Source organism: Muntiacus reevesi, chromosome 15, assembly GCF_963930625.1.
Source record: "Muntiacus reevesi chromosome 15, mMunRee1.1, whole genome shotgun sequence".
Lineage (NCBI taxonomy): Eukaryota > Metazoa > Chordata > Mammalia > Artiodactyla > Cervidae > Muntiacus > Muntiacus reevesi.
The window spans coordinates 20,743,831-20,758,165 of record NC_089263.1 but is presented as its reverse complement, the minus strand read 5'-3'; the positions used below and the strand labels follow the sequence as shown (position 1 = coordinate 20,758,165).

The window sequence follows — 14,335 nt, the reverse complement described above, 5'->3', positions numbered from 1 at the left end:
AACAGCAACCATTTATTTATTTGGCTGCACTGGGTCTTTGTTGCTGCATGTGGGCTTTTCCTAGTTTCGAAGAACAGGCTTCTCATCGCAGTGACTTTTTCCTGTTGCAGAGATTGCAGGCTCGGTAGATGCGGCACATAGGCACCTGGGGAAATCCTCTCAGACCAGAGATTGAACTGGCGTCCCCTGCATTGCAAGGTGGCCTACCAGCTACTGAACCACCAGGGAAGCCCCAATAAATATTATTTACTAAGTGTCAGATACTATTCTGGGGCTTCCCTGGTGGCTCAGATGGTAAAGGATCTGTCTGTAATGCCAGAGACCTGAGTTTGATCCCTGGGTTGGGAAGATCCCCTGGAGAGGGGCATGGCAACACACTCCAGTATTCTTGCCTGGACAGAGGACCCTGGCGGGCTACAGTCCATCAGGTTGCAAAGAGTCAGACACTTTGAGAGACCAACACTTTCACTGTTCTAGTGGTTTACATTAGCTCACTTGACCTTGTTTTTGGGTTGTGCTGAGTCTTTGTTGTTGCGCTTGGACCCTCTCTGGTTTTGTGGAGCAGTCTTCTCACTGCAGCGGCTTCTCCTGTCGCAGAGCATGGGCTCTAGGTGCACATGCTCAATCGTTGCAACCTCATAAGCTTAGCTGCCCCGATGCATGTGATATCTTTATCTTCATAAAAAAAAAACAAAAAACAAAGACACACCTTGATACCACAATCCCTGTTTACAGATAAGGAAGCTGAGGCACAAAGAAGTTAAAATAACTTGCCTATAGTCACGTAGTTTGTAAAAGGTAAAGCAGTTTGGTCCAGAACTCACTTCATTAAGTGCTCTGTGATATCCTGGGGCAGCAAGTGTTCGCATAGGCCTGGATTATAGGGTGAAGGATTGGCAAGGAATCAGAGATGAGGGAGGCAGTGGCCAAAGCATACCATGTTTCAGCCCTCACAGTAGCTTTTAGGTTAATGTTTTTTAATGCTTGAGTACATGTAGAAATGATTGCTAATGATTATTTCTTTGCATGTGGTTACATTAAGTGAACATTATATTCAAATCCAAATTTACACAAACCACATTTCCAGTGGTGATTCATTGCTTCAACAGATTCCCACAGGATCCCTAAGGTACCAAGAGGAGCTACCCCTGTCATTAGCTACAAGATGCAAAAGCTCTAGAGATAATTCATCAGTGACAGAGGGGGTGGAAGCCCCAGTTAGAGGGAGGGGCTATGGTTGGCTCCCCCCGGCTACTCTTGTAGCTTCACACACAGGACCTCCACATTCACAACATGACAGGACTTCCTTGGTGGTCCAGTGGCTGAGACTCCATGCTGCCAATGCAGGGGGCCTGGCTTTGATCCCTGGTCAGGGACTGGATCCCACATGCTGCAACTATGAGTTCACATGTCACAACTAAAGACTGAAGGTCCTGCGTGCCACAACTAAGACCGGGTACAGCCAAATGAATAAATATTTTAAACGTGTGTGTGTACATATGTGTATATATATTTATATATGTGTGTGTGTACATACATGTATATATACGTGTGCTAAGTTACTTCAGTCATGTCTGTCTCTGTGACTCTATGAACTGCAGCCCGCCAAGCTCCTCTGTCTGTGGGATTTCTAAGGCAAGATACTGGGTCGGGTTGTGGTGCCCTCCTCCAGGGGATCTTCCCAACTCAGGAATCGAACCCAAATCTCTTATGTCTACTTCGTTGGCCCACGGGTTCTTTACCACTAGCACCACCTGGGAAGCACATTTATATATATAGTAAAAAATTAAAACAAAACAACAAAAAACCCATGACTTTCTCCTCACTAAGAACTAAAAAGCAAACAGCAAGGCCCCTTTCTCCTTTTAGCCAAAGCACAATGGCCAAACAGGAAACTGATGCCCCCACCCCCCACCACTTGCACACACATACCAATCCGGAAAGCCGAGCTTCCTTCTCCCAGCTGCCCCTGCAGCTGTCCAGGACTTTTTAAAGAGAGCTCTCTGAAACTCGCCCAGGGAGACTTGAGTGACCTTAGTAATACTCTCTACCCAGAAGACATCTTTGATTTGGGGGAGTGATACTTCTTCCTGATGCCTCGTGTTATACAGAGCTACTTCATTACTATTTTTTAAAATAGTTACATTTACTTTATTATTATTAATTGTTTATTTCTTTGGCTGCACTGGGTCTTAAATGCAGCATATGGTATTTAGCTCCCTGACCAGGGATTGAACCCTGGGGCTCCTGCATTGGAAGCAGAGAGTCTTAGCCACTGGACCACCAGGGGAGTCCCAGCAGACACTTTGAAACCATAATTTCTCATGTCTGTAGCCACTGGGTTGGTGGGCAGAAAGTCCCATTTCTTTAGCCTCTGACTTGATCTTGACGGGGGGGGGGGGGGGGGGGAGGGGAGTGGATGTGTCCCCCCTCAGCAAACCCAGATAGATCCTTTTGGAAGGTGGCACTGAGGAAGAGCTAGACATCCAGTTTGACCTGGGCACTAGCCTACCCAGTATGCCCAGGGCCACTTCCTTTCCTGTCAGGGTCACAGGGAGACCTTCTCCTTCTACCTACCACTTCCTTCATTGGGGGATGGTCAAGGAAATGTGGGTGAGATCATAGCATTTTTTTTCTTGAATAGAGTTTTCCAAAATGGCATCACCTTTGCTTCTGCTGGTAAACACCATTGATTTGTATAGATGTGACTTGCTGCTGCTGCTAAGTCACTTCAGTCGTGTCCGACTCTGTGCAACCCCATAGATGTCAGCCCACCAGGCTCCCCCGTCCGAGGTTCAGTTACACAATGACAGGCTTTCTTAGGTCTGAGCATTTGGATATCAGCTGAATCCACTTCCTGTTTTTAATAATTATTTGCATTTATTGCCCACTTAGCATTTGTCATCCATTGTGCAAACAGCATTAGCAACATGTACGATCTTGTGTAATCTTCGAATGATGAAATGATTTTTATTCCCCATCTTACATACCAGAAAAGTGAGGATAAAAATAGTTAATTGACTGGCCCAAGATCACATAGCCAGTGAGTGGATTAATTTGTGATTCAAAGTCAAGTGGATCTTGGACTTTTCTGGTGGTCCAGTGGCTAAGACTCTATGCTCCCAATACAGGGGGCCTGGGTTGGATCTCTGGTCAGGGAACTAAATACCACTTACCAAAACTAAGAGTTCGAATGATCCTGCATGCCGCAACTAAGATCCAGTGCAGCCAAATAAACAAACAAAACCCCCCAAAACCAAGCAAACAAAAAATTAAATTGGCCTGATTTATACTCTATAAGGTGTTTCCTTCAGGCAGGCCAGCAGGATATATGTAAAGAAAAATATCAGACATGCCATTGTGATTGATGGGGTCCAGAAGACTTATGTGTTTGGAAAGACTGGCAGTCTGGTGAGCAGAGAAAATAGCAAGTCAGGGACCCGCATTTGGAAAAGTTCATTCCTGAGGCTTTACATCTTTATGTAGTGTGGTATCACCTGTCCTAAATATCTGAATTATTTTCATAAGAGGTACTGTTTCTATCCCAACACTGCAGGGAAGTCTCATTAAGCCTTTCCAGATCCACCCAGTTTATATTAATCTCTCCAGGTCCTCTTCCTTCCTAACGGATTCTTTTCATCCCAATTATTTCTTACCTAGCCTCCCTTTTATTCAAAACGGTAAGCTCCCAAGGAATGAAAACTGGGAGTTAGCCATCCCCCCCACCTAACCCCGTTTCTAACCTGTGCTGGACATTACGCTTCCTTTATTACAATACAAAGCTGACCTAGCTGTGGTCCAGCTTCCCTCAAGAATTTCCTTTGACTAAGGCCGTGCCTGAGAGTCTTTCTTCTATGAGTTTCAATAGCATGTATAGGCTAGCAGTTATATCTAGCTTGTTTCCTTTCATAATAGATACCTTTTTCTTTTTCTGCTGCAAATCATACTGAAAACCCTTCAAGAACGAAGGCTATATCTTCTGTTTTGTTTTTTGGTTTTTTTTTAGCCATGCCATGTGACATGTGGGATCTAGCTCCCTGATCAGGGATGGAATCTGTGCCCCCTGAAGTGGAAGTGCAAGAGTACTTGGCATTTTTTTTTAGCTTTTTAATTTACTTTTATTTTTTTGACTTTTTCTTTTGTATTGGGATATAGCTGATTAACAAACAATGTTGTGATAGTTTCAGGTACACAGTGAAGGGATTCAGCCATACATACACGGAAGCATGGAGTCTTAACCACTGGACTACCAGGGAAGTTCCCTATATCTTCTGCTTCTTATTTCAATAAATTCACTTTCAGCCTTGAGCACACACTGTGAATCTGAGGGAGGGTAATCCTATCCTTAAAGTTATCCTTGATCCCTCTGTCTCTGGAAGGGCTGGGCCTCCATTCATTCATTTGGCAACCTCTCTTATGTGTTTGTTTCACGTAAGAAGTTGGGAGTAAAAAGATAAGTTTTAAAGCTCTTGCCTCCAGGAAACTCAGAGTCTGGTGAGAGCAACAGATACACAATGTTCAACTACACAATACACAAATGATGGTAAGAATGCAAATAGGAAAAGTGCAGTGAAAGCTTCCCAGAGAAGGTGGTGATTGAGCTGAATCTGAAAGGCAAGGAGGAATAAAAAGTGCTGGGGTGGGCTTCCCTGGTGGTCTAGTGGTTAAAGAATCTGCTTGCCTAATGCAGGGGACACAGGTTTGATCCCTGGTCTGGGGAGATTCCACATGTCCCCAGAGCAACTAAATCCGTGCACCACAATCACTGAGCCCCAGCTCTAGAGCCCATGCTCCTCAACAAGAGAAGGCACCGCAATGAGAAGCCCTCTTATGGCAACTAGAGAGTAACCGAGAATCAACGCAACTAGAGAAGACCCAGCACGGCCGAAAATAAATTTTAAAAAAACTTAAAAAAAAATAAAGTGCTGGGGTGAGATGGAGGAGGCATCTCTTTTCAGGCAGAGGAGGCAACTTGCACAAAAGTGAGAACATGTGGCATTCAGGGAACTACATGGTCTCAAATGCAAGGGGAGGGAGAGGGAGGCAGGGGCCAGATCATAATCATAATGTCTTTTGTAGCATGCTAAGGAATTTGACATATCCTGTGAGTCAGGAGGATCTACTGAAAGATTTTATGTAAGAAAGTAACATCACCAAATTAACGGCTTGGATAAATCACTCTGGCTGCAGTGTGGAGGGTAGACTGGAGTAAGGCAAGACCTGGAGCAAGACTGCAGGTCGGAAAACAGATGAGGGCTTCACTGCAATAATCAGGATAAGTGAAAGTAGCATGAACCAAGGTAGTGACAGTGGGAATGAAGAAAGTGGTCAAAGAGAGATATTAAGAATGTAGGGAACTTCCCTGGTGGTCCAGGGGCTAAGACTCCACACTCCCATTGTAGGGGGCCCTGCTTCTATCCTCAGTCAGGGAACTAGATCTCACATGCCACAACTAAGACCCAGCACAGCCAAATAAATGAATTTCAGTGCAAAACCCAGGAAAATCAGGATAAGTTGGTTATCCTAGTCTAGATTCATTTTTTTTCTCTCTTGGATCATTCACTCTGATAGAAGTTAACAGCCATGTTGTAAGCTGCCCTAAAGCGAGGTCCACATGGCAAGGAGACCTATGGGAAACAGCCAAGTATGAACCAAGGCTTCAATCCAACAGCCCAGGAATAACCAAGACCTACCAATTACATGAGTGAACATGGAGCAGACCCTCCCTCAGTTAAGCCTTCAGATGAGATGGCAGCCCCTCTGGATAGTTTGACTATAACTTTCGGAGGGACTTTGAACCTAAACCACTGGTAGGTGAGGGCGGTCTCAAATTTCTGACCCACAGAAACAGAGATAACGTTTCTTGTTTTAAGTTGCTAGGTTTGGGGGTGATTTGTTATACAGACATAGATAACAAATTCATCAGCTCAATGAAAACGAGGGGAAAGGGGTGTGATCGATTTCTAGGACCTACCATAGTAGGATGACTTTCTCTAGCAGCCCTAGGCAACTCCAGACAATGTGTCTGTCTACTTTATATGCCATGGATACTATGCAATGTCCAACAGCATCTGTTTCTTTCAACAATATCTTTTGATAAAGGAATTTTGCCAAAATCTTAGTTTTCTTACTGAACTTTTAATCATTAACACTGTGACTGACTTTAAAAGCGTTTTGGCAAAAATATGACCTGTCACTGTTTTGGCTATAAAAAGCACAGCTTCAGAGTATAGCTTTATAGTTTTGATCTTTAGCGAGAAATTTTATCAAAGTTATATTAGATAGTATTATTTTGTGGGGTTTTCTTCCTCTAGAAAACATTTTTTTGATTATCAGATTGGCCATTAAAAAAAAAAGGGACTAAAATCTCAGACTTAGTTGATACTGTTTTGACCAAATTTCATAAGCTATGGAATGAACCACACGTATGCACTGGGAACCAGGGGCAAATAGACAACCAGTTATCTTATTTATTTTTTTAAACATTTTCATTAGAGTATAACAAAAATGTAAAACTTAGAGTATAGTTAATTTACAATATTGTTTGTTTTAGGTGTACAGCAAAGTGAACCCGATATGCAAACACAACATACCTGTATCTACTGTTTTTTAGATTCTTTTCCTATATAAGTCATTAGAGTATTAAGCAGAGTTCCCTGTGCTATACAGTAGGTCCTTAGTAGTTATCTATTTTATATATAGTAGTGTGTACATAGCAATCCACATCTCCCAATTTATCCCTCCTCCTTTCTTTTCCCCGCTTGTAACCATACGTTTGTTTTTTACTGCCAGTTTAATAAAACACACTTCTTAGAGGCTTATCACATGTCTATTAGTACTGTTCTTTTTTAGCTGCTCATCATAATTCATTACACTTGTGGGTTACCCAGTCCCAGTGCAGTCAGATTCTCCCAGTATATATATTTGCACTGGATTCCTGGGCAATATTTCATTTACAACTTTTTTTCTGAGTTTGAACATATTCAGCATCCTGATTTAATTAACTTTCAACTAACTGATTTGAATTAATGATTCATTTTTGTTAGTTGAAAATAAAATGTAATACAGTGAAATTTCAAATTTAACACATAAACTAAACACTTATTATGAAACAATACATTACAGTAACGGCATCCTAACAACTGAACATTAGCTGAGACAAACTATAGAGCCAACACAACCTAAAGAGTGAAATGACTATTGAGATGTAACATGATATCTGAGAAAATCATAATTAGTCTGACATTTAAAGTTTTTGAAGTAGGGGACTTCCCCAGTGGTCCAGTGGCCAAGACTCCATGCTCCCCATGAAGGGGGCCCAGGTGTGATCCCTGGTCAGGGAATTAGATCCCACATGCCGTGGGACAACTAATCCCCTATATTACAACTACTGAGCCCTCGTGCCCTCAAGCCCATGCTCCGAAACTAGAGTAGCCCCTGCTGGCTGCAACTACACAAATCCTGTGCCCAGTGACGAAGACACAGTGCAACCAAAAATACATTAATTAAATAAATTTCTTTAAAAAATGGAGAAAGTTAGTTATTGTTAAGAAAGCTGGGGAGAGATGAATGGACAAGAAAAGGTCCTTGCCTTCAAGGAACTTATGTCTATTTTCCTCCACAGGCCTTTTAATTTCGAGAAATCAGGGATTCATATTTTGACTCAATAAGTGTGGCTTACCTATGCACAATAGTTGGAGATTCCCAATACACACACATTTTAAATACAACAAATATTTGTTGGGTGCTCAATGTTGGTCAGGTTGTGCATTCGCCACTGGAAATTTAACAACGAACAAGAAGTCAATGGTTCTTTTTTCTTTTTTGTAACAGCTTTATTGTGATATAATTCACATACCATACAGTTCACCAATTTGAAGCATACAATTCAGTGGTTTTTTTTTTTTTTAGTATATTCATAGAGTTGTATAACTATCACCACAATCAATTTTAGAACATTTTCAACACCTTCCCCCCAAAAGAAACCCCATACCCACTAGCATCACCTCCCACTTTACTCAACCCTCCCAGCCCTGGCAACCACTGCTTTCTGTCTTTATGGATTTGACTATTCGGGACATTTTACATAAAATTCATGGTCTTTTGTGATTGGCTTCTTTCATTAAGAAGCAATGTTTTAAGAATCTAATGTTTTTAAAGGTTCATCTGTGTCACAATATTTCTTTTTGTTTCTAAATATTCAGTTGTATGGATATACCACATTTTGTTCATCCCTTCATCAGTTGATGAATCCACCCGTCATCCATCAGGTGCTCAGTCGTGTCTGACTCTTTGGGACCCCGTAGACTGTAGCCCACCAGGGTCCTCTGTCCATGGGGTTCTCTAAGCAACAGTGGAGTGGGTAGGCTTTCCCTTCTCCAGAGGATCTTCCTGACCCAGGCATCAAACCCAGGTCTCCTGCATTGCAGGCAGATTCTTTATCATCTGAGCTACCAGGGAAGCCCCATGGTTTGGCAGTTTTCTCCTCTTGTCTCCCTCTCACCTCTGGGTTTGGTAGTTTTCTAATCCTACCAGATTTCCTCCGCAACTAAGAGCTTCTTAAACTCCTGAAAGCTTCAGGCAGTGCTCTGAAAGTCACAGCCTCCGCCCTAACCCAACAGCACTTATGGAAATACCTCAGTGGTCAGTTTCCCGGAGCTCAGGACAAATCCAGCGCCACACCCAGACTCGCGGCCCCGGCTTGAACCGAGGCGGGCCACTCAGGGGCCGTTTCTGCCCGCAGAGACACGGTTCCCTATTGGCCAGGCGTGCGCTAGGTCCCGCCTTCCGGAGGTTGCAGGGCGGTCTCCTACCTAACCCTGAGCGGCCGCCTCAGTTTGGGCCCGGAGGATGAACGCGGGAAGTGGGCTTCAGTCGACTCTCAGCAGACAAGCTCCAGGAGGTACGAGAGCCTCCTTCAGCGAGGCCAGGCCAGGAGATTGGACTAGGACGGCCGGGAGTCCCTTTGTCCGCCTGTCGCGGCGAGGGGGCGGAGCCGCGCCGGTTCCACCCCGGAAGCGGAAGCGCGGGCACCGCGGAGTCCTGTCCAGTGTGCGCTTGGCCCGTGCGCCAGCCGTTCCTCCCGCCGGTTACATCGCGCCCTTTCTTCTTCCCGTGTCCCCTCGCCGGCCCCGCCATGCTGTCGCTAGATTTTTTGGACGATGTGCGGCGGATGAACAAGCGGCAGGTGAGCTTGGCCGCCCACCGTTCCCTTTGTACCTTCCACTGTTGCCCCGCGGACCTCTGGGCCCCAGTATGAGGGCCTGAGCTGGTCTGACGCTTGCACTCTTCCATCTCTTTGTGGAGTTTGTGGCCAGAGATTGCTTTATCCACTCGCTGTTTTAGCCCTTAGTTGAGACTGGGCCTTCTCCGGGCGGAGCGGGAAGCCTGATCGTCACGTTCCATTGCCCATAATGAGGCAGGGAAGCAAGTGGAAACCTTAGGGCTCTTTTTAAGTGGGAGTTGGGGCTGCTTATTGTGTTAGACTGGGTAGGGCGGCAAACTTCAATCGCAGTGACTTCCGATGGATTCTGGCGACTGGGTTTAGCAGTCCACTGCTTCTCAGGCTTCTGGGATGCTCGGGGAGACGGTTATAGGCCCCACAAAAGCCATTCTACTTTGAGCCTGTTGCAACCCTTCTAGTACAGCTGGGCCCCAGCGGTCTGGGTCTGTACTGACTTCCTGGAACTACCTTCGAGTTCAGAGTTGAAACAGTTACTCTGCTTGCCCTCGAGTCCACTTTAGCGTTAAGGTGTACCTCAGAATATTAGTGGTACAGGGATCTTGAAACTTACATTTCCTGATTTTTGTCCTTAAACCTTATTCCATCCTGAACTTAGAGATCATATTCCGGATAGTCCTGTTGCAATTATTTAGTCCTGTTGTTGTTGTTTAGTTGTTTCTATCGTGTCCGATTCTTTTGCGACCCCATGGACAGTAGCCCGCCAGTCACCTCTGTCCATGGGGTTTCCCAGGCAAGAATACTGGAGTGTGTTGCCATTTCCTTCTCCAGGGTATCTTCTCGGATCAGAGATGGAACCCGTGTCTCCTGCATTGGCAGGCAGATTATTTATCACTGAGACACCTGGGAAGCCCTGTAATTATTTAGTCATTGGGGAAAGTTGCTTCTTTTTGTCTTCGAGGTCAGTAGTGTCTGAAGAGCCTAGTTTTGCTTGCCTCGGACCTTTTTTACAGTATTTTGCTGTTAAGAAGGATCCTGATGTCACTATTAAAGGTTTTTCTCTTAGACGTCTATTTCGCAGTTTATAATTACCATTTAGGGAAGAAAATATGCACCCTTCCCTTACTCCTCTTCAGACCTCAGCTAGCTCAGACCTCAGCTATCTCTTAGAAATGTTTCCTACTTCCTTCAGTTATAATTGATCTTTCCTTTTCAAATTGCACGACTTTTATGTTTTTATAACATTTAAAATTCTCACCTGTTTAGTGTTTTTTCATCCATATCTGAATTTCTAGGTGCCACAGACATTTCTCTGGAGAAATTCTTATTTGGGGCCTCTATTGTTCCCTGTGCTAGGTTCAGTGAGAAAAATGCAAAGATAAATAAGACAGACTGGTCTTCAAGGAGCATCAATATGTAGAAAATGACTAAGGCAGAACAGTAACTATTTTGACCTCTTGCTATATATGGAGTGCATTATATACCTGTGAGGTAGGTCATTTTATGCCCATTGTGCAGGTAAAGAAAATGAGCAGCCTACCAGAGATTGTTAGGAGGGGATGGGAAGGATTGGATTGCATGGGGATGGGGGTGAGGAAAAGTTAGAAATGAGGTTTTACCTTCACATAGTATCTGAGGAAAAAATTGATGGTACTGACTATAGGTACTGAGGGGTTTCCCTGGTGGCTCAGCGGTAAAGAATCTGCCTGCAGTACAGGAGACTAGGGTCCGATTCCTGGGTTGGGAAGATCCCCTGGAGGAGGGCATGCCTATCCACTCCAGTATTCTTGCTTGGAGAATCCCATGGGTAGAGAAGCCTGATGGGCTACACAGTCCATAGGGTTGCAAAGAGTTGAACTCCACTCAAGTGACTAAGTATGCACACATGCATTTGGACCGAGAGCTTACTAGATGAAAAGAGGGAAACTAGAAGTTTCATCAAATGTTTGATTAATTTCAGTTGTAATTATTTTTTAATAGAGGAATACTTTAGTACAGTAAACTCCATCCATTTAAAGTGCATCAGTTGAGGGAATCCCCTGACAGGCCAGTGGTTAGGACTCGGGATTTTCACTGCTGATGGCCTGGGATCCATCCCTGGTCAAGAACTAAGATTTCAGAAGCCACCCGGCAAGGCCAAAAATAAAAATGTATCAGTTGATAAATTTCTACAGTTATATACATACATTACAGTCGATACAGAACATTTCTATCACCCATGAGATCCCTTGTAGACCACTGATTTGCTTTTTGTCAGTATTGATGGGTTTGTGTTTTATAGAAGTGGAACCAGAGTATGTATTCTTTGAGCTTTGAGTTTTAATTGATTTTTAACTTGTGTGTGCTAAATTGCTTCAGTCACGTCCAACTCTCTTTAGCCCTATGAACTGTAGCCCTCCAGGCCCCCGTGATTGTTTACTGTGTGTAATTTTTTTTTCTGTCTGCTTCACAATTTTCAGAATTAAAGTGTTTCACTACCTTCATGGCATCCAATAAGCTGTTGCTAGATTAATGTCTTCTGTCCTACCCTCAAACTTCAGTAGATCCTATTGTAAGTTAAAGTCCCAAGCCCATTAGAATGGTGTTTGCAATAAGTCCTAGTCATTTTACAGCCTGCTTTTTCTCTCTCTTGTAAACTGGGGTTTAATTTTCCTGCCTATTTCATTTCACTGTGTGTATGAACATAGTTCTGTTCAAACTTTGTGTACTTAACTGTCTTGAGAACGCCCCTTGTATTATTTTTGAGCCTTTGTGTACCACCCTAGACTATTAGGTGATCTCTAATGCCCTTTTAGCTGTTATATACTGTTTTATTTGTCTTCTCCTCTTTACATTGTGGCTCTTTTACTGTAATATCAGAGCACAGCTTTTCTGAGTCTTTCCTTAATCCACAAAGCCCTGATTATAGTTTGCCCATTTCTGTGGTGTAAATACTTCCAACATGACCGATTTCAAGCTCCTGACATGACATCACTGAATGTTGAATTAGGAAGAAATGTAGTAGGCTGCAACTATAATTTCCACCTTACAAATAAAATTTTAAAAATAATCTCAAGAACATAGATAATGGTAAAATGTAATAAAAAAGAAACTGATGAATTTAGATTATTTGTTAACTTTGTTTTTAAAGTAATTGTACTAATTTTTTTTTTTTTATTAGTTGGAGGCTAATTACTTCACAACATTTCAGTGGGTTTTGTCATACATTGACATGAATCAGCCATGGAGTTACATGTATTCCCCATCCCGATCCCCCCTCCCACTTCCCTCTCCACCCGATTGTACTAATTTTTATAACTGTGTTTAACAATCAGCTTGCAAGATTCCTCAGAATTTAGCAAGTTGGTTCCATCACTCCTCTGGTTGTAGGTTAATTTCTTGATGCCCATTGAGATAGCCTTTGTGTGCAGAAAAGCCTATTTAGAATTCTTGTATTTGGGAAAAAAAACACCTCAATTTACAAAGTCTAAAATTTAAAAACTCAGTTCTTAAATCTTTTAGAATCAGTTTTCAAATCTTATCCTATTGAAAGTCTAGCAACTTTTTTTTTGGCACACCATGAGGCCTGTGGGATCTTAGTTCCCTGACCAGGTATTGAACCTGGGCATTTGGCAGTGAAATCACAGGGCCCTGACCACTGGGCTTCCAGGGACTTCCCAGGTCTAGCAAATTTTAAGAATCACTTTTAAGGGCCTTTAAATATTTAGGCTAATTTGTAAACAGACATCTTAAAAGTATTAAATTTGATTTATAAATTTAAAGAATTTCCTTTTTAAGAAGGTTAATTATTCAACAAACATCAGTTCATACTTATGTAATTTTTATAAATTTGAAGCTTAGATTCTCTCACATGTTTCAGCATTTGAATATAATATATAAATAGTAAGTTTTCTGATTAAAATATAAATCTACAACAATTGATTGTACATTTTGAATTAGAATTGCAAACCTGACCTTCTTTAATAGGTCAGATTCTCTTTAAATGTTACAAAAACTTAAGATTCCAAATATGCACAGAGTCTTTAACATAAGAGTCCTGGAGTGAAAAGATGCTTACTTGCTAAATAAGTATGTTATGCCAAATAATTTTTCTATTACTTTTATGTGTAATTCTCTGTTTGCTGAGAAGTTTTTGTTTTTTGCTGAGAATTCTTAATGACCAGAGGACTTTGGCCAGCCTGACTGGACCCGTGTTTGAGCCCTGATGGACTAGTCTGACTGTCACAGAATTTCCTCTTAGTGTCTGTCACCTTAGGTCTTTTCCTTTACTTGATTGAACTTGGCATTTCTTTGGATTTTGATTATCTGTATGTTTTTCTACCAAAATCTGAAGACTTTAAGACTTGGCACAACCCTTTCTTTTGTTGTCTTTCTATTTTTTAAAAAAATATTTTGGCCGTGCCCATGAAGCATGTGGGATCTTTGACGAGGAATTGAACCCCTGCTTCCTGCACCGGAAGGGCGGAGTCTTAACCACCGGACCACCAGGGAAGTCCTTCTTTTTATATCTATCTCTTAGGATCACTTAACTCTTAATGCCTACTGTAGTGATTTCTGATTGAATTCCAGATATTTTTGGTAACTTTTTCTTTTTAATAAATTGGCCCTCTAGTGAAGCACACAGAAGCCTAGATTCTTCTTAGACTTGAACCTAATATGAGCAAGTGTACTGCAAATAGGACGTATATACAACACCGAGGACAGATCCATTACTTTTTTTGATTATTGAAAGCTAATCTGGTCTTGTTTAGGATGGGGAAAAATCTTTATCACTAGCAGGGTATTAAATATAGAGAGTTGTCAACTGGTTAAAAGTTGCTCAGCCACTAAAATGGGTAAAAGAGGACTCTTAAGGTTCAGAAATAGTGTGTACAGAAACCAGTAATTGTGCCTTCTAGGTTAAGGGAGTCAACAAAGTACTAGCAGAATACCTCTCTCCAAGCCCCTTCCAATAACCTGAGATAACAGACTTCTTTGGAGAGGGTGTGGCTGCCACAGGGACATGTAGTGACATTTGCCAGAGCAAGGAACTGGAACTGGTCCATAGAAGCGGCCTACTGAGAGGCTGAGAAATTTGTGAGTGTATGTGGGCAGGAGCCAGTCTGTGATGGTCTCTGAGGTGTGCTCTCGCAGACCTCCTATACTCAGATCTAC

General features: G+C 42.6%; 1 protein-coding gene across 3 annotated transcripts in view; it reads left to right on the top strand.

Moving 5' to 3' along the window:
• Positions 1-8,822: 8,822 nt before the first annotated feature.
• The window catches only part of SEC11A (SEC11 homolog A, signal peptidase complex subunit), a 35,205-nt gene continuing 29,692 nt past the window's right edge, over positions 8,823-14,335 (top strand). The window contains exon 1 of one of the 3 annotated variants that reach the window (XM_065906224.1): positions 8,823-9,187. In XM_065906224.1, the coding sequence (XP_065762296.1) occupies positions 9,137-9,187 (51 nt within the window). In that variant the 5' untranslated portion in view covers positions 8,823-9,136. Of the gene's footprint in view, positions 9,188-11,709; positions 11,733-14,335 lie in introns of those variants that run through there. The other 2 variants (XM_065906226.1, XM_065906225.1) reach the window with 2 other exon arrangements.